The following is a 24,717-nucleotide window of genomic DNA, read 5'->3' as shown; positions in this document are numbered from 1 at the left end:
TATACGGCGATGGGCTTCTTCCGTCGCTTCTTTCGGCCTACATCGAATCCATCTGTACGAGGCACGAAATACTCGGGCAAAGGAACATGCCTCCATTGTCCTAAGATGCCGTTATCCGGGTCGGGAACCACTTCTGCTCCCGAGAGCGCGCGTTCAGTCGTGGATCTTACGGGCTGTGTCCTTGCCCACAGCAGCTCACATGCCTCTCGCCCTAACGTCTCCAACAAGTGATTGTCGCTTCTGTGCGGAGTCATTCGACGGTGATCAGGTTGTTACCGCGTCAATGAGTCCTTGTAGCTACCCCAAATGACATACTGACGGTCAGTACGCCAAGCAGACATGGCTGGTTTTAGCTTCTGGTGGTCGTGGATTTTGGCGCTTGCTGGTGTTATATACGCCTGACGTCTCCTTTGACCCGAGAGTCCTTAGACCTCGGCTAACCACCACGCTTATGCAATCATCGCCCTGTACCTAAGCACGAACCCTTCACTCGGACGGATTGGCTGTGAAACCGTAAAACCATCTGTTTCTCGTCGGAGGCTTTATTTTTCCTCACCGGTCTTTTCACCCTTGGCATGCATTACCGTCGCATGTGGTGTTGCGGCGTGACCTCTCTGCCAAGGTTCTGATGGTGCCTTTGGTGAGAAAGGTCGCCGGCTATTGCGTAATTTTACTGCAGGGTAGCTGGCCGCCGTTTGCACCACTGCTACCCCTACCCTATGAAAAGAACGGGTGATGGCATTCCAACAACACGAGAAAGACAGCAGCCGCGGAATATTCAAGTGACACGGCACAGCGCAGGAGAAGCAGAAGAGGCTTTTCCTTGGCTGCATCTGCATGCTACTGTCTGTGCCATATAAATAAATAAGAGCCTTATCAATGAAATACGAACTATTTGTGGTACACACTTATACCTCGTCGCACCACAGAGAAGAAGAAAAGCTGCGGTGATACCCAACATCCATTTTCCTCCTGCAAGTCGTATTCGCCTATCCAAACCTGCCAGCAATAACAACAACGTTGTGGGTGACACCCGTCCCCCCCTTTTGTGTAACTCCCTCCTCAAACTCCTCCTGTCCCAGCGGGTTGGGCCAATGTCTCGGGATACTACCGTGACGTGGCCTGGCCCTCTTGGGAGAACGCCGATGGAACGATTGGCCAAGGGGAAAGTACCTTGGGAGGTGGAGGGGAGAAGAAAGCAAACCTGGGTATGGTGGTGGTGATACAAAGTGCTCACAAGGCTGGGTACCTTGCATGCCTCGTACCTTACGGACCACGAAATGGTAATGGCAAACACATGGAATGGGTAGCCGCCTCATCAGGGGGCAGACTCTTTACACACTCTTCGCTGCATTATTGTTTTTGTTGAGCGGGCGTGTTTGGAAACTCCACAGGATGTGGTTAGCATCTCTTTGTTGTCTGAGCAATGTTCGTGCGAATTCGTGCAGCGGCTGTAGAATTGTGCCGTACCTGTCCATGAACATCTGAGGCGCTGTTCGTACGTGTTATCTTGATCTTTGCGGCCTCGCCCGGCTCTTTTGTATCAGCCAAGCCTTCACAGGTACGATGAGTTGAGTCTACCTTGTGGTAATGAACAGCCCAACAGACTATAGCCTCCTTGAGGTATGTTGAGGCTCCGGCATCGCTGGGATACCTCAAATCGAAACATCAGCGAGCAGCTAGTGATGGAGGCATGGGCAGGAATTATCAAAAGTCTCAAAGACTCAGCGAACAGTAAATCTGATATATGCCATTCGTAGTCTAACTTCTCAGGTCTGAGGATAGTCTTCACCATAAGCCAAATATTATACACATCAGGCCCCTCCTCATCAAAATGATGTCCAGCTGGTAACATGAAATTCCTCAAGGCACAAAAGTCAACTCGCCTCAAGCGTTGCTAAGCCCACTATAATGATAGACACAGTATTCGAAGTCGACTGCCGCTCGCAAATCCCTTCGTGAGAAAAGGGGGTTGATGCTCCACTGTCAACAGAAATGGCTCAGGTAGAATGGTGAACTGTGCCCCTGCTGTTGCCTCTGAAGGTTGACAGGAGCTGATACATGAACCCGCCGGTCGGTTTATCAGGTACTTGGGACCCAGCTTCGTCAGAGCATGAGAAAACATCCATAGTCCAACTGCCGCCGCAGAGCTCGGTTGGTTGGCCACCACAAGGCTTGTCACACTGCGAGTCTGGAAGCCGCACAGCATCATCTCGAAGGGAGGTTCCACACCAGCATTCATTCCCATTCTCCGTCCCGGCAAACTCGTACCCGTCAGACTGGCAGCGGTCGACGCATACCTTGGAAGACATGTCTCCCTGGACATAACTGATGTGTCTGATGTTGAGCAGGACTCTGGAAATCTCATCCTGATAACACCCGAGATGATCCCAACCGGCTGGAAGATCACCGGCACTGGGAAGTGCTGTTGGAGCTATAGCACTAGTTGTGCCTGGCTTTCCCGTGTCCTTGGAGGAGGGCTGAGCCGTGGCACTTGGAGGTGACGTTGGACCAGGTGTTGCATCGGGAGTGCAGAACCAGCCTTCCGAACAATGGAAGCATGGCCACCCGAGTCCGCAAGGAACAACTTGCGCTGGTGTCTCTTGCGGAGGGCAGAACCACCCGTCAAGGCATTCATCACACTTATAGCCCCTCCCCGGACAAGGGCCTGTTGAAGCGTCGGGTGGCTGGCGGTCGCTTGTTCCGTCCGGGCCCTTCACAGAACAGATCTTGGAAGTGCACTGTTCGCAGGATGGACATGGCGGACAAGCTGAAGGAGGCGAGGGTGTTTCGGCTGGAGCACCGCCGTTTGATACAGGCCCGTTTCCATTCTCTCTGTTTGCGGGCGACGGACTGCTCGTCTTTGATGGGCCTTCTGCCGCAGGTTGGGATGGAGAAGCGGGATTTGGGGGTGGCGCCTGATCTCCTAATGAATATGGGGAAGGCGGCGCCATAGTGGTGATTGTCCCTGAACTAGAAGTATGATGTGTTGGCTCAGCCAGCAGAGGTGCAGCCAATGTTGTAAGCTGGCCGGTTGAATTGAGGGACTGTGCCTCGGCGGAATCACAAGGTATGACTGCCTCAAAGGAGGTTTTGTCCACGACCCGATCAACAGCGCAAAGAGGCTTTTCCAGATAGTTGGAGACAGCGCCAACGATCATAGCAAGCTCGTTTAAGACACCGAGAAGAGATGGATCAGTGATATCTTCCATGCCCCTGCTGAGATCATTGATGACTGTTGTTCCCTGCTGGAGGACTTTGTCCAAAGTCTCCGCCATGTCTAGTGAGCTCACAGAAGGCACTTGGGGCAGAGGTTGGTCCATGGCCTGGGCAACAGCAGGAATAACAAGAGGCAGTAGATCAGCAGCCGAAACAGAAGCCTGGGTTGCCACCTTTGGAATAGTTGAAGCGACGGCGGATGAATCCACATGAAGAGCATCGAGGACTGTGTCCGTGAGCTTGGCAGCTGCTATGGGATCGATATCCGATATTTCTGCAACAATTTTTGACACGTCGCTCAAGAAAGAGGGACCACCAGCAGAAGACTTCGACGAGGGTTCATTTCCGATTGCTCGGGCATTGTGAATCCGCAGCAGCAGACCATCTCCCGAGAAGCCACCAAGAATCCCGCCCGGTGGAAAGTTCTCCTTTGAACTTGGGTGGGGTGCCTGAGGAGAAGCAAGTGAAGAGTCAGGTGACGCTGGCTCTGACTTGGACTGGCTGACAATCATATCCGATAAAGCGTTCTTCTGACGATGGATTGGCATGTTCGATGGAAGCTGTGTGGACTTCATGATTGCCTCCTTGACTGCCGCTGCTAAGGTTTGCAGCAAGTTATCGGAGCTACTACCAGGTTGATTTGACTTGGGCATGTCCTGCGTGTTTGGCTTCGGGCGTTCAGGGAGGCCATTTGCCGCTGCAGATGCCTCAACGATGATGCCTGATGTCCATGAAGAGGCAGTGGCATCTTGTTTCGCGGGTTGAGCCACCGTTGGTGTTTCGACGGGCCTGGTCCCGACAACCTTTTCTTTGTTCAGTAATAATGCCATAGAAGATAAGGGAACTTGTTACAGTACCTCTCGAAACACGCTTCCCAGAAACCCACCGAGTTGGAATTGCCGCTTAACAAGAGTCTGTTCAGGCGTTGCCACCTCGATCGCAACAAGTCTGACAAACAGAGTTGCAGAGAGAGACAGCACAAACAAACCGATGAGGAACAGTGCCCGTCGTCGGACGGCAGAGAGCCTGTGAGGTGGCCAGTTGGGGCCGATGCTCTCAGGAGGCTGATGCGTCATGATGTTGTGTGTTTTGGAATTGAGAGATAGGCAAGTCGACAGAGAAGTAGTGAAGATGCTTCCAAAAGAGCAGCCAAAACTGGATCCCAAAAAGAAGCGCCCAAAAAGTTGCCGAACTGTTGGAGAATGAAAGGGGAATCTTTGAGGAGACAAGACAAGGCAAGATGGATGAGAGGAAGAAGATCAGGTTGGCGAAGTGATGGAAGCATCGGTTCCATCTCGCTTGAGACAGGCAAGGTAAGGTAGCTCCTTCCCATGATGTCTGGTATCTGGCATACGTTCGCCTTCCAGATGGTCCTTCCAATGTTTTCTAGAGTGATCTGGCAGGAGGGAAAGAGATAAGCTGTAGGAGCAGTCGCGAACTGGAAGCAAAGAAGCCTCACACTTGACACACCGAGTCTTCAACTGCATCAAGCGTCTGGACATCGCCAGCTCAGGTACTAGGCGCATGGAGTAGATGCCCCAAGAAGATATGGTAGTTATCAATGATAGGCCACTGTAAGAGTGCCTGAGAGTCTGCAAAATTAAGCATGTCCCTTAGTAGAAGATACCTCATAATATGTGCCCTCATCTTGTTCAGCCGGACGTCTTCGTGGAACAAGGCTGCGCTTCCCTGCTACATAAGACTCATGGACGAGCAAGATACACGCCGATGCAGTGTGAGATACCTCCAGAACGAGAGAAACGTAAGCCACGACACAGTCTGAGGTCCCAAATCGGAGCAATGTTACCATAATCAGTAAGTAATACCTTGGTGCAGTATCTCATGTCTTCATGTCCAGGGGCTGCAGTGATGCATCAGATTCGCACAACGCGCCGCTACAGCAGTTTTATAGGGGATCAAAACGCCCTGCAGCGGACGAGGCGCTGCCACAGGCCGATTATTGGTGGGGTGGAGGGGCAGCCGTGCATGGGCCGCTGCTTAATTCGCCAGGCCTAAAAAATTCTGGACAAGGCTGGAACATTTTTTTTTTTTTTTCTGTAGCATCACGACCGACGGCGTTGCGCTTCATCCTTCACAGCTTCGGGGCATTCCTTTGTCTGGAAACGCGTCGAGGAATCGGTATTGGTTCAAATCAGCTTCGCAGTCGACGGCAATTTGGATCCATCGCCGCCATGGATATCCATCGCTGCCGGTTCGTGCCCTACAAGCCTTCGGCCATCAATGCCGTAGCCTTCTCCCACCCCAAGACCAAGTCTGCCAAGCAGGGCGCTGTTGCGCGATTGGCAGTCGGGCGAGCCAACGGTGACATTGAGATCTGGAACCCTTCAAATGGAAAATGGCACCAGGAGCTGGTCATTCGCGGCGGCAAGGATCGCAGCGTTGACGGCCTCGTCTGGGTCAACGAGCCCAACCAGGACCTGGGCGACGGCAGGGTCGTCGTGGGCAAGTCGCGTCTCTTTAGTATCGGATATACTTCCACGGTGACCGAGTGGGATCTTGAAAAGGGCAAGCCCAAGAGGCACGCCAGCGGACAGCATGGCGACATCTGGTGCCTGGCCGCTCAGCCACCCGCTCTGACCGGAGCCTCAGACGAACTGCACACCAACAAGCTGATTGCTGGCACGATCCACGGCGAGCTGGCCATGTACTCGATCGAAGACGATGACCTGCGTTTCCAACGAGTCGTTGTGCGATCCCCCACGAAGAAGGCGCAGATGGTCAGCATCACGTTCCAGTCACGCAAAATCGCAGTCGTGGGCTGCTCAGACAGCACCATCCGAATCTACGACGTTACAAAGGGCCATATGCTCCGCCACATGACGCTGGGCGCCGATCTGGCCGGAGGCTCGAAAGATATCATCGTGTGGTCGGTCAAGTGCCTGCCCGACGGTAATATTGTCTCGGCCGACTCTACAGGCCAGGTCTGCATCTGGGATGGCAAGACCTACACGCAGTCTCAGAGATTGCAGAGTCACAAACAAGATGTTCTCAGTCTCGCCATCAGCGCCGATGGATCGACCATCACGAGCGGAGGAATGGATCGCCGCACTGTCCTGTACAAGCAGAATGTGGGAGCGGGTAATCGCTGGACCAAGGTTTGGGGAAGAAGATACCACGATCACGACGTCAAGACTATGGCTTCGTTTGAGAATGGCCGCATGAGCGTCGTAGTAACTGGAGGTGAGACAATGCTGATCCCTTATTTCAAAGGTGTCGATGGCTAACCTTCCCTACATAGGCCCCGATTCAAACCTCATGCTTGTTCCCCTGAAGGAAATGGGCCGCGAAAACCACCGAACAATCAGCAATCTTCCACAGCAGCCTCCCCTTGCGAGCGCACACAAGGCAAGGTTTATCACCAGCTGGTGGGACAGGGAGGTTCATATCTGGACTCTGCGAAAGCCTGCTACGGAGATTTTCAACACGACTGGAGAGGAATTTGATCTGAACCAGAACCGCAAACTCCTCAAGACGATTGTCATCAAGGGCGACTCCAATATCAGTTCTGCTACAATCAACCCGGAGGGCACTCTCCTGATTGTGTCTACCGCAACAGATGTGAAAGCCTTCCGGCTGGAGCACCAAGACCCGGTCAAGCCTTCAGACGTCAAGCTGTCTGCGCTTGAACTCCCAGAGAAGCTGAAGAATCATGGTGCTTCAAAGGTGGAGCTTTCTGCGGATGGAAGATGGCTCTGCGCCATCAGGGACGGCTCTCGCGTTGTCATGGCTAGTCTGGAGGAGGTCAATGAGCCGGACCAATCACCAAGATTCGCTTCTCGTTTGCAGCGGCTTCCCCGTCTCCGGCGCCATATCCCGCGATACATCAAGAACGGAGGGTTGAGGAGCTACGAGAGAAACATCACTCACATCTCCTTCACATCTGACTCCAAGATGGTTGCGGTTGCTGACATTGCCGGTTACATCGACACCTGGATCTTACGCGGCCCGGACGACAACGTGCAGGAAACTATCGAAGCAGATGGAGAAAATGACGCGGCATCGTCATCAGATAGTGCTAGCGACAGCGACAGCGACTCGTCGGGTGACGAGGAAGACACGGCCAGCAGCGTCAGTGGCCGCTGGATTCGCAACCCCAACGCAAACCTGCTGCCCAAGCTGCCCTCACCTCCCGTCGTCTTGTCATTCTCGGATGCTGTACCCTCAAAAGCTGCGAGTGACGACGGAGTGGAGGCCATTCAGGACTACACCCTCGCCGCCATTACGACCTCGTGGAACGTGTTGACCTTCCACCCTCTGCAAGGCTCGCTCACGCCATGGTCACGCAGAAACCCTCGGAAGGCTCTTCCGGCTCCCGTGCAGGACCTGTTGGACTTGGCCAAGGGCGCCCTATGGCAGGGATCCCGCCTCTGGGTTTACGGCGTGTCATTCCTCCTCATGCTCGACACTGCCCAAGACCTTCCCAAGCCCGCGTCCGAGAGCGACTCTGTCGTCAGCAATGGAGCCCAGCCGGGTACGAAGCGCAAGAGAACCGGCCACACTAGCGGTGCTGGAGGCAAGATGGCTGAGAACCTCGCACCACACCGTGTCGGCAAGTACGTGGACGGGCAGTGGGTGAACGTCGATGTGGATGCCGCCTCTCCCCACGAGGACGGAAGCGACAGCGACGACGACATGGCTGATGCTCCCGAGGGCGACCTGGCCCAGCTCCGCAGCACGAACGGGAACACCAACGGCAGTGCCAGCGGCTCGGGAACTGACCGCAAGAGCTGGTGGATAACCTACAAGTACCGCCCGATCCTTGGCATCGTGGCTCTCAACGCCGCGGACCAGCCGCTCGAGGTTGCGCTAGTGGAGAGGCCAACTTGGGATGTGGAGATGCCCGAGAAGTATTACGCCGGGGAGGAATGGGAGAAGAACTAAAGCTGTTGCTTTTCAAATTTTCCACTTGTGTAATGGCAGGTGGCTGTTGTGTGTATCAAAACAGAGCAAAAAAGGGAGACGGGTTGGGAAAGGCATGGCATGGCCAAGTAACGCGGACGGAACGAGGTTTTTCATCCAGGATCACAGAGTACATATGTAAGAGTTCATGTATTGGAGCTTGGGCTACCTGGTATTCCTGCTTTGATGTTCTATAAGAGTGCCGGTTGCGGCTCGTAGCATATAAAATGGATGTTGAAGTGTTATGTTCCATCTAAGAGTACGTTAAGAGATGCTACCTATCTAGGTAGTTCTAGGTAAGGTAGGTAAGCTATTGTACCGAGGGAATATGTATCGGTGTATATACCTTGACTGATTCGAATGGACTCTTTGTGTGTCTTTCCGGGCTGATACGTAATGCTTCGCCCTTTATGCCCCGAGAGTGCGCGTTGGACACTCCACCAGGATATCACCACTTCTTGGCATTATCATTTGTACTTTCGCATACGAAGCGAAATATGGATTGTGTCTCATGACTATAAGGCTGGTTCGAGTCAGGGGAGAAGATACGACTTCTATCTGGAATGGGAAGGCTGTAGGATTCTTGTTATACACACGCTTTCTGTTACGAAGGCACACGAAGTACTAGCATATGGTCTATATGAAGGAATGAGCAGCGACGTTTGTCACAAAATCATGCACTCATACATAACATGAACCGTCTACATCTCCTCACTGCGAATGGAGTTAATAGAGGAAAAAAGAGCCCGAGCCTGGCAAGCATGACGACGACAATGACATTTGGGCAAGCAGGGGGCGAGGTCCCGTTAACGCGCGTCCCCCATGGAAAAAGCGGCGCTTGAACAAGGGCAACCGGGTGCCCTAGCCCTTTCGTAGCCTCGTGATACGCGGTACGATGTATGTGTTGTACGAGGTCATTGGTAAAATCCAACGGCTGTGCATCTTGGTGCCTTGGAGGATGCGGAAATTGAGCGCCAGATAAGAAAGAGGCCTTGTGGAGCGAGGATGGATGTTGATGACGACTGTGAATAGGGCAGGCTTCAGGGATCCACATGCAGAAGGTCAAATTATCGATTTCCTGATGTGATTATGCGTATCAAGATGCGGCTAGATGAGGGCCATGATATCAGGATCCTTGCTTGAGATGGTCATTTCTCCAATATAAGATGTGAGGTGGCCAGTAAGGGTGAGCATATCGAGGCGTACTGTATGGGCCTCCTACGGAGTTCATCCATCCAGTGCCGGATAGAAATGCAGAAAGTGTGGGACGAAAAAGCTCTTGCGGTGTTGTTGGACGACGGGGAATGCAGGGCAAGCCTGGGCTGAGTGTCGTGTTAGCATCCAATATGTCAGTAGCTACAGTACTATACTCGTGCCCTAGCATCCCACGAGACCTGTAGGACAACCAGCCAGACGGCAGAAGTTGTGGACCGAGATCCGCCCTTGGGCTGTGGTTGACGACCTTGTGATCCCGGCTGGCTGTACTTTGTAGGGCAGTCGAGCTTCGATAGTTATAGCCTCGGTGGATGAGGGAGCGCCTCTCACATTCACACCAAGAATGTCAAACGACATGTCCCGTGACGCTGTGATGTCTTCTTAGCCTTCTTGCGGACGGCAAAGTGGCTGCCAGACTCGTCGACGTATGTATAACAGCCAAATAACCGAGTGTCATGGGTGCAGAGAGGTCCATTTTCACCACCGACATGGAGGAGGCATACGTTCGTATAATACGTTCTGCCTCTTTTGGAACGTCGGAACTGCGCCGTAGTTTTCTCCGCCGCTCTTCGAGTATTGCTGTTTTCTCGGGCCTCAACGCCACGCCCTGCTAACTGTAAGGAGGAGAAGACGCTCAATAGTAGGCAAAGGTAGGGAATTGATATCCCTTGCCTGACAAGCGTGCAGTGGCGATAGGACGTCGTGGCACACAGGACCCCATTCTGCGTACGAAGTACAAGCAGAATCGGATGACGCGGCCTCGCGCCCCTAGCACCACGCCCCAGCTGTGAGCGTAAAACAGAGAAATTGTTCCGCGAGCTTGTGATTGGACGGACGCTGAGGAAGAATGCCAAAGTGATGGACTTGATGTACTCCGTACTCCGTACTCCGTACAGCAACGAATTCAAGAGCCCTTGCTCTAGCTTCCACATCCGGTCCAGTCTCGAGGCTGGGTCGAAACCGTGATGGGAGAATACGCTGACTGAAAAAGAAGAGTCAGCAACGTACAGTAAGGCACGGTTCTCTGGCTGTTTTCTTTGCGCTAAATCATGGCAATACACAAAAATGAGGAGCGGATAGATGGGTATGGCATTCAGTATTGCAGAGCTTTGGGCGCCGAGAAGAATCGGAGTGTGATATGCTTGCAGGGAGAACCACTAGCATTCGGGGACTTGAGGGGATCGCCTAGTTGACATTCCGGTTTGAAATTTGAGCTGCAACTCTTGAATCGATGTCTGTGGCAAGATGGGTCTGGTCGTAGTGAGCCATTGTCGTGGATCGTGATAGTCTCCCTCCAATTTTTGCCCTTACAATAGCGGAGGGGGCAGTTCCGAGTCCTTGGCCGCGGCAAGGCCAGGAACAGACTCGCAAGGCTGATCTGAGAAGCCCTCCTTGGACGCCTGCGGTACAAAAGCCGTGGCCGCGGAGTTCGCAGTACCAGCCGTACGGTGTTGAAGGGCGCATCGCATACTGTATGTGTGAATGGTCCACGTTCTGCTGGTTCCTTTTCCCGTCACTTTCAAATCACACACTGCCGCGTTTTCCCGCAGTATTGGATCGATCAGTTTCCCGAGCCCTGTTCAAGTAAGCGAGTTTCGGGGGGCACTTCTGCTTTCGAAGCATTAATCCTGAGACCTCAAGAGGTGTTTTCTAGTTGTTGAGGGTGTGAGTGGATGTGAAGGTGTGATTGTTGTGGCCACTTGCTGATCCCAACGATCCTCGACCTGGAGATGACCGGGCAAATATGGAGGCGAAGAGGCAAGAGAGGGGAACAGACGATACAAAAGCGATGAACTGGCAAAGAAAAAAAATAAAAAATAAAAAATAAACGGATGTTTGAAATGGAGAGCCTCCAATTTGACGCAGATCGTTTAGTCAAAGAGGGCCGGGCCAAGAAGCAGTTGGGTCGTATCGGCAGCGGTTGCATGAGCCATATGGACAAGTTGGTACCTATTGCGGTTAGCAATTCTGAGCACGGCAGGGGTCAAATCAGCTGGTGCCTCGGAGCCGCGAGAACGGAGAAAAAGAGTCAAAACCCCGTATAAGGAAATTTGGGCTGGTGTCACAGCTCAGGAAGAAACGAGAGAAAAAGACGACAGCCCTACAAAGGCACGATACTTCAGAAACGGAGTTGAGGCGCTTGCATCGCCTCCGTTTACTGAGCACAGTACGTTCTACCCAGTGTCAGTCTGTAAAGCCACTGGCGAGCCGCGCGGAAAACGTGCCTCTCGGGACCGAAGGCACAGTGCGCAACGCCGCAGTGCGCAGCCATGGCGCTAGCATCTTGGCATCGGCTGTGCCACAGCAGAAATGGGGAAGGCGCATCATGCGCTGCGTGCCTCGTCATCGCCGCGTGCTGGAGGGGCCCAAGTCCCGGTACCTGCGGGCGGCCCAGCAGGAGAGCCGCGATACCTCTGCGCGCTTTGCGCTCACACGTATGAAGTGGCTACAGTCCGGCAGGGAAATTCGCGGTTTGTTATAGTGTGTTTTGTCAGTTGTGACTTTGCTGGGCGGTTTGCGAGCTGAAGGCGCTGGATTCACGCATTCCCCTTTTCGAGTCCTCTCGCTTCGCGGCGGGTTATTCTCGTGCGCGTAATCGCAGCCGCGCGTGTCCACGATAAGCTGTGGATAGGGCACTGACGCATGCTGGTGCAAGGACGAGCAACCTGGCTGGAGCCGGACGCCGAGCCTCCCTGGACCTGGATCTCAGCCTTTTCGCTCGTTCATTGCCGAATTCTGAGAAACGATCCGGGGAAGATGGAAAGAAGAAAGAAGTTAAGCATAGAGTGAAGACAATTCTGCGGCGAGCTGAAATATCGGCTTATATGAGGGCATTGTATCAACATTTGTAATATGACGGACGTTTTTAGCTTGTACTGGGTCAAAGGCATCGCGGCAGCGCAATGAGACCAACTGACTCTTCAAGCACTTCCAGTCGTAACACAGCTTACTCAAGTGACAATGTATTTTGAATCTACAGCGTCGCTGGCCCGACTATATCTTCTAAAGCATAGTGCTTTGCTTGAATCTCGCAGAAGTCGTCTCGCCATGGCATCTGATGTTGGGGCGCATTCTCCAAATTGCGTCTGCAACACATGTACGGTACGGACACAGTGCAAAGTACCCCGGCTTGGCCGCCTTGTAACGGTACCCGCCCCGGGTCGTTCTCACCGAGCAAAGCTAGCCCTGGGATGGGCCAGACGGCGGCTGTGATTGGCTGCACCAACCAGCTGACGCGTAAACCGCCAGCAGTGGCTTTCCAAAGAGGAAGCGGCACCCCAGCGCAGAGCAGAACAGACCAGCCACGACGGCTCTCACTTGCACTGCTGGCCTGGTCCCTTTATTTCGCCCAGGCTGCCCTGTACCTACTAGAGGTACCGTAGGAGGTACGCAAGTACGTACACGCAGCGCTCCAGCAGTCTGCAGGCCTCTTGACCCCCCAAAAAGAGGCCCATGTCCACGCCATCGCCTACAACCTCCGCTAAGCCCCCGTCCGCCTCTTTTTTCCACTGTCCTTCCTCATGCTCATGCTCAGACTTCCTCCTCCGACTCAGCGCTTCTCTCTGGCGACGGCTTGAACATTTTCAGCGTCGACGGCAGTTGACTCCAGGGACAAGGCGAGGACTTGCCAGCGAAGAAGCAGCCGGGAAAACTACCCCAGAACACGCGGCCAGGCCAGTTCGTTTCGGCGCACGCTGAGGGGTGCTGGGACAGTCACTGTGGCAATTTCAGTGGCCTACGCATCCGCAGCTTACGACGCTGTCGCCTACGACCCAGATCTCCATCGACGACGACGCAATCTTCTCTCCAGCTCCTGTCTATTTACTCTGCATCTTGCAGCGCCCTCGGCTTGAATTGAGATCGAAGACGGGAGCGATCTCACTCCAGACGAAATATACCGGTTTCAACCGCATCGACGACTTCTTTTCCACAAACCTCGTTGTCGACCCGCTTCGCTCGTTAACCGATCACAATCTCCTCTCTACCCGTCTTCATCCGCAATGCACGGCCGAGACTCTCCTGCCCGCTCAGGGCACTCATCAGAGAGCGGCAGCTATGGGCACGAATGGGCTCACGGGCTGTCGGTCCGCTTCGAGGGCATGATGCGCGACAAGCGCATGAACGACCTTCGCTCATTGAGCTTGCAAGACCGGCCCTCGAACGCCTACCGCGCTGCCTCACCAAGCAGCGATTACTTGCGCTCATCCCACGCATCGACGACACCGCCTTCATACTCAGCCTTGCGCCACCTCCCCAAGATCCCAACGCCCCCCGCCGCTACCGATCGAGACTCACAAAAATTCCGAAACCTCCTACTCAGCCTATCACTCACACCCACAAAATACGAGAACCCTGGTCTGCTGGATGAAGCCCTCCAGACCATCCCCCTTGACCGCATCTATGGAGAAGCTGAGGAGGAGAGCCAGGTTCTGCAGGCTCAGGCAGAGAGTATGGGTGATGGCCGGAGACCGGAATGGGGATACCAAGACTGCGTCATCCGCGCTCTTCTTCGGTAGGTTTTGACGATAGGGAACCGTGTCCCTGCCCCTTGCACCTTGATACAGAGTCCTAACTTTGTCTCCTCCCGCAATAGATGGTTCCGGCGATCATTCTTTACATGGGTGAACAACCCCCCATGCCCAGTGTGCCTGTCACCCACAATCGCCCAGGGCATGACAGCACCAACCCCCGAGGAGAGAGCTTGCGCCGCGCTACGAGTCGAGCTCTATCGCTGCTCTGCTGAGAGCTGTGGCGCCTATGAACGCTTTCCGCGCTACGGCGATGTGTGGCGTCTGTTGCAGACCCGGAGAGGCCGCGTCGGAGAGTGGGCAAACTGCTTCAGCATGCTTTGCCGCGCGGTAGGGGGCCGTGTGCGATGGGTTTGGAACGCCGAAGATCACGTCTGGACGGAGGTCTACTCCGACCATCAAAAGAGATGGATCCACGTCGACGCCTGCGAGGAAGCCTGGGACAACCCGCGCCTCTACACCGAAGGGTGGGGAAAGAAGATGTCGTACTGCATCGCCTTTTCAACTGACGGTGCCACCGATGTGACTCGGCGATATGTGCGCACCAACGAAGCCGCCAATGAGCGCAACCGATGTCCCGAGGAAGTCATGCTCTACATCATGCAGGAGATCAAGAATCTCCGCCGAGCCAACAAGTCCAAGGAAGAGCGTTTTCGCCTCGAGAAGGAAGACCAGCAAGAGGACCAGGAACTTCGGGGCTACGTCGTGGCAACTATCGCTCAAGCTGTCACGGATATCATCCCCGGAGCTTCCAGCTCTGCGGGCAGCGGCAGCGGCAGCAGTGCGGGCCAGGACACGAAGTTGCCAGCCGAGAATCCTTCCCGCCAAGTTGGATCTACCGAATGGTTGGCGGCCCAACAGCGGCAACACGACCGGCAGTGCCAGCCCCGTGATCCTAGTCACAGGCGGCATTTGCCTTGAGAGGGTAGAAGAGAGCAGATGTCACATGCGAGGACAATGCACTTTTCCTTCTCGTCTATTACCTTCTCATGTCGGCCGATCCAACGGCAGCTGACGGCCTTACCACGTAACACACGAGAAAATTCTTCACGTCGATGATACCCAACGACTACCAATGACAGTCAACCATGTCTTGTCGAGGACATGGCCACTATCCGATTTCTTATATTCATACAGCCACTGAAGGCTGAGCCGCCTTCCTTTGGATCGACCACACCCTTCTCTCACATAATTTTCACCATTCTCTGCATAGACTTGGCGTTTCTTCATCAACCGAAGAAAAAAACAACCTACTCTTGTCGCTCTGGGAAGAGTCAGACTTGTACCCATCACTTATATCGCGATTTTCCTATATACTTTCTACTTTGTTGCTTGGTAAGGGGAGCTCTGGGCGTATTTGGTGGGGGGACCGGGACGAAATTGTTGCGCACGGGCGTGAGCCCTTGATATTTTCTTGGTTTTCTGGGATATGAGATGGGGGTTATACCCGAAACCCCATGGGGCGTACGGCTGTTTTGGGCTAGCATTGTGATATGGAGGAGAGGAATCCAGGGATGAAGAGAAGGGCAAAAAGTATTTGCAGGCGATGTTTCTTTTTCTGTTGGGAGCAAGGTAGACTTGTGGATGTATACCATGTTTGATGTAGCTATTGATGGTAGCGTAGCGCAGCAGAGGCATGCGTCTGTTCAAGTGGCAGCATCTGTGATACACATTTGCAATACACGTCTTATACACATATGAGAAAGACCTGCGCCTTGTGTGTTCCTTCGTCACAAATGGCGCTGTTAAGGCTCGGTGTTAACATGCTTCCTGGAGGTCGTGATGGCGGTACCTCGTCGGAGGAGAGAGGAGTAACTCCGGTGCTGAAGGATGAACCAAGCCATCCCATGCTACGACTTGATTAGAAATACGACTTTTTACGATGAAAGTTAAGAAAAAGAGACGAGGCTGAAACTCCGCCGTTGCGGAATATGATGTTGATATGGATGCCGGGACAATACATACCTTAGTCGACGATCGCCAGGGGGGGACGGGAGCCCTTTGGTCTCGGCGGGCCGCTGGATCGGAACGAGACCCACCGAACGCCGAACGGCCAAGTCCGCCGCCGAAGTGGGATCCCATGGTCACATCGGGCGGTTGATTTCAGTATATGGTCCTCTACCTATTATATGTATGTACAAATATGTGAATATTTATATATATATATATATAAGTGATTATGTCTCGCTGCAGATGATGATTGCGTGATGCTATGATTGCTTGTGTTGCATTGGGCTTGTACATTGAGCTGGAGTTGTTATAGTACCTTTAACGGAAGGCCTTTTACAACCTCTTCACTTCCACAAGTCTTCTACCCGAGGTGCTGTGCTTCAAAAGACCATACCTTAACATCACCATGGATATCCCGACGACGATGCGCGCGCTTGTGGCGACGCGAAAGGGCGGACCCGAGGTCTACGAACTACGAGAGGTGCCGGTGCCGAGCATCACGCTGCCGACGCATGTGCTCCTCAAGATACACGCAGCCGGCGTGAACACGGGCGAGCTACAGGCCGTCAGGGGCAAGTTGGGACTGTTCTACACGCCAACGTAAGGAAAAGTCGGCACCATGCCACCTCTCACATCCCGTTTGGGCTCTTCGCACAGCAAGGAGAGCAACATCTGACTGGATGATACAGTTACCCTACGCAGCTCGGCGAAGAGGGAGCCGGCGTCGTCGTGGCCATAGGGAGCGCCGTCAAGGACTTCAATGTCGGCGACGAGGTCTACGGCGCCTACATCGACAAGCCCATGTTCGCGCTCCCGCCGCCGGGCTTCCTGTCCGAGTACGCGCTGGCCGAGGAGCGCTTCCTGCTGCGCAAGCCGGCGCACCTGTCCTTTGAGGAGGCGGCCGGCATGGCGACGCTGGTGACGACGTCGTACCAGACGTGGCGGCGCGGCCTGCAGCTGCTGGGCGCGGAGAGCCTCGAGGGGAAGACGGTGTTCATCCCGGCCGGGCTGAGCGGGACGGGGGCCATGGCGGCGCAGACGGCGCGCAGCGTGTTTGGCGCGACGAGCGTCATCACGACGGTGTCGACGAAGAAGATGGCGCTGGTGGAGCGGTATCTGCCGGGGGTGTACGACCGCGTGATTGACTATCAGACGCAGCCGCCGAGGGACGTGGTGCCTCCTGGCAGCGTGGACATCATGTACAACACGCAGTGGGACAGCATGGACGACGGCATCCCGCTGCTCAACCCCAGGACGGGGGTGCTCGTGTCAATCTCGAGCACGCCGTCCAAGGCCACGGCGAAGAAGATTATCGGCGAGGAGCGGTGGCGGTGGTGGATCGCGCTGCTGCTGGATGTGTCGCAGCTGGCGTACTGGTGGAAGCTCCGGGGCACGGGCATCAAGTACGAGATGGTGTCGGGCAGCCTCGAGATCCGCGAGGACCTGGAGAAGGCGGGCGAGATTGTGGCGCTGGGCAAGGCGAAGCCGGTGATGAGGGTCGTGGACTTGGGGGATCTGGAGGCGGTGCGGAAGGGGTGCGAGGAGGTTGTTTACGGCAAGGGAGGGCTGGGCAAGCTGGTGGTGAGGGTTGTGTGAGAGGTGAGAGGATGAGCTTGCTGGTGGTTGTGTATTATGTAGGTATGTACTTGGTTAGTCACGTGCGGCAGTCGTTCCGTCCGCTCAATGTCAACCTGAAGTTGCTTCATGATATTAGAGACAACGTCCCTTGACGTATTGTATTCTGTTCGCTGAATGTAGTCCTAGTCACGGGAAGCTCCAACGGAAGCCATTGAATCTTCGTTGTTGATAGTGTCCATGCATCCGCAATGCCTGCAGATGCCGTCGTCACTGAACCCCCGTCTTTTAGCCTTGTCGCGACCAGCCCGAGCGCAAATATGCCACTCTACGCGTTGCACGAAATTTACGAGAAAAAAAAGTAGTGCAAAAACCGCGAAGATTCGCGCCAATCCTTTACAGCGTCTCTTGTCGCGCTCTCAGCTGCTAGTATTACCAAATACCAGCCGAGGGGACCCGCCTTCCAGTTACATACCTCGACTACCATTTTGATCCCGCCGTCTCACTCTCACTTCTTCCCAGCTTCTTACTTCTTCCCAGCTTCTTGTTTCGCCCAAAACCCAATTCGCCCATCGTTTGTGTCTGCTTCAATTGGTCTTCATTTGTCACGACAGTCTGTTTCAATCATCGTCCTCTAACAAAGCATTGAGCAGCGTGCGTGCGTGCAGTTACTACATCAATTTCTTCTCATCATCGTCTTCATCGAACAAATTCTAGCATCTCTTCCTCACCCTCTTCAACCCAAAACCACCACCAAAGAAAAGGTCACAAAGGCACAATTCAAAAGATGGCTCTCCTCAAGCGCAAGCGCTCCGCCGCACAGCTCTTCCCGCCATCCGCCCCCGACAGCTCCATGATGGCCCTCGACGCGCCGGCCCTGCACAGCCGCACCCTCAAGCGCTACCGCGACAACAGGCCGTCAGACGAGGAGGTCCATCGTAAGTTCTACGAATGGCGCGCCCACCACCATCGTCTGAGCCCACACTCATGCCCGCCCGCAGAGCACACCCTGGATCTGCTGTACTCGGCACAGCAGAGGCAGCAGCAGGACCAGCATCACAATCACCAGCACGGTGTCGCCGCCGTCGCGCAAGGCCTCGCCGCGAACCAGATGCTGCCCGTCTCGAGCTCCGACCCCAGTCCCCTCCCGACGTCCTCCTCTACGCATGCCGGCCAGCAGTCGCTGCACCGCTTCTGGAACATTGGCTCCCAGCCCAGCTCCGGCACCTCGTCGCCCGGCCTCGCCGATCCCCTCGGCGCGCCGACGCCCACTGCCTGCGACGACTGCGGCGCTCCGCTGGCGGGAGCCGATGGTGCCGGCGACAATGGGATGGACCTGGACGGCGGCGCGGCGCAGGACATGGCGTGCGGCGCGTGCGGCAAGCACGTCTGCTTCAGCTGCTCGGTGAGCAACCTCGGCGAGGAGAAGCGCTGCCTGCAGTGCGCCGGCCGGAGGGTCTGGATTGGCGGCATTGGCTGGACGATTGCCGGCCTGTCGGTTTGCTAGGGCATGAAGTCTCTGCGTGAATTGAGTTTGTAATGTGTTCTAGGTCATCATTGGTCTTCTTGAGGCGAGCCCTTGAGGAGCCTTTGCTTTGCTTCGGGTTAGCTGGCGTTATGAGGGTCTTGCATGTGTGTTTGTCATGTCTGCACGGCAGTGATTATGAGACTAGAGTTGGCCGCATACCTAGTCGGCATCTTTTAGCGGGTAATATTGTACTCTATCATACGGAATCTGAACTTCTTTTGCCTTGAGAATCGACGTCGTGTTGGTACCATGTACTTGGTGGCTATCGCTTCATGTATTAAGCTCAGTAATGATGAGAACCGTATGTCAGGAACTCCTTGAAGGGCAGGAATGGTAATACTGATAAATAGCTGTAGCTTTCATTACATACATTAGGCCAAGCATTTTGGACGTCTTCCACCGCTATTTCCCATTAGTTTATTCCTCCGCCAGTACCATATTCCCAACCAATATACCAGAAGAGAAACGATATAAGGAAACCTCGTCTAGCCACGGCGCCGAGTGGTAGGGCCCTTCTTTGAAACAGAGCTTGAGCTCGAGCTTCCCTGGGTGTCGTGGGCATCAACCGGGATGACCTCTCTCCGCTTGCCCCTGGCCTTGGCCGACGGAGCGTTCCAGTAGTAGATCATCTGCAGAGCGAGAATGGCGTTGAGGGCAAATCCGGCGACGAAGCCGTACAGGATGAGCTTGTCGTCGACTTCCTGGATCGTGGTGAAGATGCGGGTCAGCGAACCGGCCAAGTAGTTGAAGACCTAAACATTTGACAGCTGTTAGCGGTGTTACTGTTGGACGAATGACATAGCCAGAGAAGACGAACCGTGAAGGCGCTGAGCTGGCCGGTGCCTCCCTCCTTCCAGATGGCCAGGATCTGAGGAACCTTGCTGGCGACGCCAAGGATGCCGGCACCCGCTTGCAGGTAGCCCAAGGTCTGCATGTCAACGGGGCTCTCCGAAAACAGGTTGAAGGCGCAGACGGCCAGCAGGGCGACGAAGATGGCGGCCGGGCCGGGCTGGCCCGAGTAGTTGAGCACGAGCATGCTGATGACGATGTTCTGGCCGAGGATGAAGGCTGTCTCGCCATAGGTGCTGAACGGGAAGTCGTTGCGCACGTTGTAGGCCAGCGAGATGAGGTACGCGCTCGTCTCCAGCGCGTACGACAAAAAGGACACGCCCTCGGCCGACTTGGACCGCAGCAGCTTGAGGATCTGCGGCACCTTGACGACGAGCGAGGCGCCGACGATGCCGATGCCCAGGCCCTTGCTGACGGCAAGCTTGAGGCATTCCGCGTTCTCGACGTCCACGTCGAGCAGCAGCGCCTTGTAGCAGGTGGCGCCCAGGATGGACACGCCCAGGTCGCGGACGGGGGCCGGCAGGTTCTGCGTCACCGGCTGGACGAGAGACCGAACGGCGTCCATGGCGTACGAGAGCGAGAGCTGGTGCGAGGCTGAGCTTGGACCGAGGCGGGACGAGGCTGTTTGGGGGGTCGTTGGTTGTTTCGCGACAGCGAGGGAGCCCGTGTAAGAGGAAGGAAAAGAAGCCAAGATGGAAGAAGGAAAAAAGTTTCCCGGCGATATGCGCCGCTTGCGCCTAGTTCCTAGTGGAGCCTAGAGAGTGTCGAAGCCTCTTCTCGAGGTTGCGCCGCAGTACCAGCAGTCGCAAGATGGTCGCAGCTCCAAGCTCCAGGCTAGTATGATGCCCTCTCATTTTTTTGGTTCTCTGCCTTCTGCGTCGTCCTCAAATTCGCCGATGCGGAATTGCGACGCTTCTCGTCCGAGCCCCGGTCAGTTCGGCTTCAGGCCAGATTGCGCCTGTGCCTGGATCCAATGACATCAAGGCAGGGCGGGGAGTGAACGTTCTGGGGTCTGCTGTGGCTCAGCATGAGGCTGGTGCTTGCTTGCCTGGACATCCATGGTTGACGATCGGGGCCGACAATCTTGGAGCATTGGAAATAGTAGTACCCGGAGATATTGAGAGAAGAATTCTTCACATACTGTGTCGTGCATGACCCTGAAAGGCATCCCTCCCAGACATGTCCATCCAGCTCACCGCTGCCGTTTCCACGTCTTGCTGCCCGAGTTCTCGCTTCAGACGCTGTCGATCTCATGGCGCTGGCAGTGGGCCTGGAGACAGCTGGAGAGGGCGATCAGCCGCCAAAAGGCCAGCGGGCTTAGCGGGGCAGTTAGTTGGAGGCGGGCAGCTGGACGGAGCCGGGACCTCAAGCCCTCAACCCACTGCGAGAGGCTGCAGGTGCCGTTTGCGAGCACCAGCCCAACACCAACATGCGGATAGTGTCGACTTCCACTTCTGTCAGCTTTCCATATCCTTCTACCCTTCATGCAATGCTGTCTCTGCAACAACACTCACATCAGCACTGTCTCGTCTCCTTTTTCTCTGCCCCCTGCTCAATGACTGCCATCCTCGGTCGTCTGTGACATCATTTGCGTGTACTGCAGAGAACGGACAGCAGAAGCGCATGCGCCGGTCCATCTGCTGCACACCTCAGTCTGCCAGCTAGCACCGCAAGCGATCAACCGCCTCGCCCCAACCACCGCACAGCAGCAGGCTACAACTAGGTATCAGTCGACATGCCTCGCCTGTGTCCATCGTCCAGCCACGCACCCAGGCTCGCACCACCTGCAGCCACGACGCACGTGTCAGCCCGTGAGGGTCCGTGAGGGGCCGCTTGCGCCATTCGTGTCTGGTCCCCGTCTGGTCACCGGCAAGCAATCATCATCACGGGCCCTGTACTGCACACTTTACTACTCGTGCCATAGCCAAAGGTCCCAAGGCTTCGATTTCCATTTGCGTGGAATCCAATCGCCGTCAGCATCTGCCTCTGTCTGGCCAGCCTCTGATACGCCAGCCTTCTCCTTCTCTGCTACCTACTTTTCACGGCACAGCCGAGCCTGTTTGTCTTTCTCGAGTCTGCGTCTTCTTCTCCCTTTCGCTTGCTTTTTCGCTTGATTTTATTTCCTTGGAATCGACCGTTGTGGTGTGGCGCACAGCTTGCTCTGCTAGGCTGTTGGGCCGCCTCTAAAATCTCGGCCACGGCCATAGCCTAGGTATTTAGCTATTTTGCTCCCCAGGCCCGGGCCCTGCCGCAGCTAGTGACATCAACCACCTTCGCCCACCCACCTTCTTCTTTCTTTGTCTCTCAGCTTCTTTTTTTGTTCCTGGATCGAGAAGAAAAAGGGGAATAGAACGCCCACAGAGCCGTCTTGAATGCGATCCTCTCACGCCGCCGGTCGCCGCTCAGAATGGCCGTCCCGCGATCGAATGGCGCATCGCCATCGGGGGACATCAGCTATGCCTACATGTTTGAAGCGGACAAGAGCCCGACGATGCAGTTCGATGCGCTGCTGAGAGCGATGGCGCGCTTTATCGTACGCGTCCCCAACCTCTCCCGACATGGATAAGAGACAACATGGCTGATCACAATGAGCCTGGCGACAGGTTACTGAGCTCGGCGACAGGAACGATGCCCATCTCAACCCCAAGAAGCTCGCTGCGTTCTACAAAGCCGTGGGCGGTGATTACGACTGTACGTCAGGTGGCATGCGGGCAAAGACGGAACCGCGCACACATGTATTAACCCGCCGCAACAGCACTCTTCCTGGAGACGCCGCACTCAGCCATCTCCTACATATGGCAAGTGACGGGCTGCCAGCACAGTCTACAGCCCACCGATAACGACTTCGCACCGCCTTCTATCCCAACCCTGACGCCTCGAGGCTTCTCGCGATGGGAGTCCATAGAAATCCTCCTCGAGCCCGAAATGCATGTCCCCTTCATCCAGTATGCCGTGAAACATTGGGCCCTGAGGCATCCCGAGACGGGCCAGGCTTTCCCGCCCGATCTGCCCGCCAGCGTCTTCCCCTCAGAGCCGGATCCGATGGTCGATCGCTGGCACAAGCAATGCGCCGAGAAAATGCGCGATGAAGCCTCCAAGGAAGAGGAGGGAGCAAGCATGCCCAGCTCCGGCTCTGCGCCTCGGCCCCCGCCGTTTGCTGAACCTGCCGCGCCCAGGTTTGCCTACGTCCATACCGCGGATCCCTTCCGCTCGACTTCGCCGCGGTCGAGGGCTGCTGATCCAAACCAGTACGAGAGGTTCACTTATGTCCGTGTAGGCGAAAGCCATGGGGCTAATTTCGGCCAAAGGCCTTCGATGCGTTCGCCCGAACGGTCTCGCCGCCAGAGACCCGCTGACGACGCCGGGAGACGTCGAAGCTTTTCCGACTACGCTTCCACACGCCAGCCACACAGAGATTCCATCCGCCATAGCTATTCCGGTACCTATCTCAACCCTGACTCTACCAGAACAACGCCTAGCCGACCTAGCCAGTCTCGTCGACATAGCCACTTTCAGCGATACTCGTCCGATTCCTCTGGCGATGAGTCCGTAGACGAGTCCATGCATACGAGAGCCAGGCGGCGACATCGCACCGGCTCGCCGACTACTCCCGGGGTCCGTCGCGTCGTTCCGCCGTCGTCATCGGGCCCTCCACCGCCGTCGGCGGGCTCCAGCGTTCCTTCTTTCCGGACCCATCGCAGCGACAGTCGGACCGAAGAAGCAAGGAGAAGAGGCAGTCCGTTTGGCGGCTTTAGAGAGAAGCTCTCGGAGACGGTTTCCAACATTATCCCAGGCAGCCGCAACAGCTCAAGGGGACACAGCTCCGCCAACGACCCGATCCGTGTGCGGAGGAGTCGCGAACATATTCCCCCTTCGCGGCTGAATCAGAACCACTCAGACCTTGCCTCGGACGGGTTATCTGAAGGATCGAGCGAAGAGGAGCGCCGTCGCCGCCACCGATTGCGTGAAGAGCGAGACCGCTACCGCGCCGACGATGCAGACTCGGGCGGGCGCAGGGAGCGGCAACAGCATCCGCGCCGGCCTGAGTCGCAGCGGCGAACCAGCAGTCATGCCGATGCCGACAGGCGACAGGGGCCGGGATGGGATGTGCGAGACAGAGATCGCATACGGGAGGAGAGGAAGAAGTGGGATAGGCGATCCGTGGAAGACGACCTGGGAGGCTCTGGACCCATGCCTAGTCGGCGATACCAGGAATCTGCGTATACTTGAAAAAAGCTGTCTATATGAAGAGGAGGGCGCTTTTCCATTATTACGACGTTATGAAGACAACGACCTCTCTTCCGGAGTTTAGCGAGTTAAGCTCTGTTTCTCTTGACTTTTTGTTTTATTCTGCCCTTTGAAAGTACACAACGTATAGCGGCTCATAGATACAGTGTTGCGCGTACACAAATCACTGCGACAATCAAAATGGCTTGGGCGTCTGGAATTGACGACTGTTTGTACAAGGATTTTTTTTCTCTGCTCAAATTTCATAAAAAAGTCTCTTGATGTAGCTCTGTGATGTTCCGTTTCATGACGTCCATATTATATCCTGGAATCCCAATGCCCGATTTCCCCTGTCTTTTCCTTTTATCATTATGTACATTGAGTGCCCCATGGTAAGCGCCGAGGTCTGCATCCCGCCTATTCTGTGGCAGATGCAGACTCATCAATGCTCTTGACATTAGGAAGTGCCATTCTCCCATTCTAGTCCCGTCGCTTGCCGCAGCATTCTTGATCCTCTGCCTCGATATCAGGGAGGCTCTTCTTGATCAAAATGGCTAAGCAAAGCAGACGGTAGAACAACAGAATAGCAGTCTCTAAAAAGAACAGCACTGATTAGCCTGCATCTGCCACAGATAGACGGAAGATTGGCCAAAGCGCTGCAGCATGTGGGACTGCCATGGCCCTGAAAGGGGACCTCTAGCCTTT

At 55.1% G+C, this 24,717-nt stretch overlaps 8 protein-coding genes across 8 annotated transcripts; 5 read left to right on the top strand and 3 right to left on the bottom strand.

Moving 5' to 3' along the window:
- Window positions 1-2,000: 2,000 nt before the first annotated feature.
- Window positions 2,001-4,295, bottom strand: CCMA1212_000868 (Xylosyltransferase oxt; the record flags this gene model as incomplete). The annotated part of the gene is made up of 2 exons (XM_073698319.1): window positions 2,001-4,022; window positions 4,077-4,295. The coding sequence occupies 2 exons, from the start codon at window positions 4,293-4,295 to the stop codon at window positions 2,001-2,003; spliced, it is 2,241 nt and encodes a 746-aa protein (XP_073563920.1).
- Window positions 4,296-5,383: 1,088 nt separating this feature from the next.
- CCMA1212_000867 (U3 small nucleolar RNA-associated protein 4) lies at window positions 5,384-8,121 on the top strand (the record flags this gene model as incomplete). The annotated part of the gene is made up of 2 exons (XM_073698318.1): window positions 5,384-6,420; window positions 6,479-8,121. Exons 1-2 carry the CDS (start codon window positions 5,412-5,414, stop codon window positions 8,119-8,121), a joined length of 2,652 nt encoding a protein of 883 aa, XP_073563136.1. The 5' UTR covers window positions 5,384-5,411.
- Window positions 8,122-11,509: 3,388 nt separating this feature from the next.
- On the bottom strand, window positions 11,510-11,976 carry CCMA1212_000866 (uncharacterized protein; the record flags this gene model as incomplete). Its single annotated transcript, XM_073698317.1, has 2 exons — window positions 11,510-11,800; window positions 11,896-11,976. Coding segments are annotated over 2 exons (372 nt in total), but the record flags the coding sequence as incomplete, so codon positions are not given.
- A 1,379-nt stretch (window positions 11,977-13,355) lies between these two features.
- Window positions 13,356-14,804, top strand: CCMA1212_000865 (Protein PNG1; the record flags this gene model as incomplete). The annotated part of the gene is made up of 2 exons (XM_073698316.1): window positions 13,356-13,867; window positions 13,949-14,804. 2 exons carry the CDS (start codon window positions 13,356-13,358, stop codon window positions 14,802-14,804), a joined length of 1,368 nt encoding a protein of 455 aa, XP_073563138.1.
- A 1,435-nt stretch (window positions 14,805-16,239) lies between these two features.
- Window positions 16,240-17,429, top strand: CCMA1212_000864 (Quinone oxidoreductase-like protein; the record flags this gene model as incomplete). Its single annotated transcript, XM_073698315.1, has 2 exons — window positions 16,240-16,433; window positions 16,523-17,429. The coding sequence occupies 2 exons, from the start codon at window positions 16,240-16,242 to the stop codon at window positions 17,427-17,429; spliced, it is 1,101 nt and encodes a 366-aa protein (XP_073563137.1).
- Window positions 17,430-18,195: 766 nt separating this feature from the next.
- On the top strand, window positions 18,196-18,915 carry CCMA1212_000863 (uncharacterized protein; the record flags this gene model as incomplete). The annotated part of the gene is made up of 1 exon (XM_073698314.1): window positions 18,196-18,915. The coding sequence occupies one exon, from the start codon at window positions 18,196-18,198 to the stop codon at window positions 18,913-18,915; it is 720 nt and encodes a 239-aa protein (XP_073563133.1).
- A 506-nt stretch (window positions 18,916-19,421) lies between these two features.
- On the bottom strand, window positions 19,422-20,406 carry CCMA1212_000862 (Mannose-P-dolichol utilization defect 1 protein; the record flags this gene model as incomplete). The annotated part of the gene is made up of 2 exons (XM_073698313.1): window positions 19,754-20,406; window positions 19,422-19,688 (listed from the first exon to the last, which is right to left on the bottom strand). The coding sequence occupies exons 1-2, from the start codon at window positions 20,348-20,350 to the stop codon at window positions 19,422-19,424; spliced, it is 864 nt and encodes a 287-aa protein (XP_073563132.1). The 5' UTR covers window positions 20,351-20,406.
- Window positions 20,407-22,192: 1,786 nt separating this feature from the next.
- CCMA1212_000861 (uncharacterized protein) lies at window positions 22,193-24,015 on the top strand (the record flags this gene model as incomplete). The annotated part of the gene is made up of 3 exons (XM_073698312.1): window positions 22,193-22,318; window positions 22,389-22,476; window positions 22,541-24,015. The coding sequence occupies 3 exons, from the start codon at window positions 22,193-22,195 to the stop codon at window positions 24,013-24,015; spliced, it is 1,689 nt and encodes a 562-aa protein (XP_073563134.1).
- Between the last annotated feature and the right edge of the window lie 702 nt (window positions 24,016-24,717).

Source organism: Trichoderma ghanense (assembly GCF_004382785.1).
Source record: "Trichoderma ghanense strain CCMA-1212 chromosome Unknown scaffold_0, whole genome shotgun sequence".
Classification (NCBI taxonomy): domain Eukaryota; kingdom Fungi; phylum Ascomycota; class Sordariomycetes; order Hypocreales; family Hypocreaceae; genus Trichoderma; species Trichoderma ghanense.
This window is presented reverse-complemented; position numbering and strand designations above follow the sequence as displayed.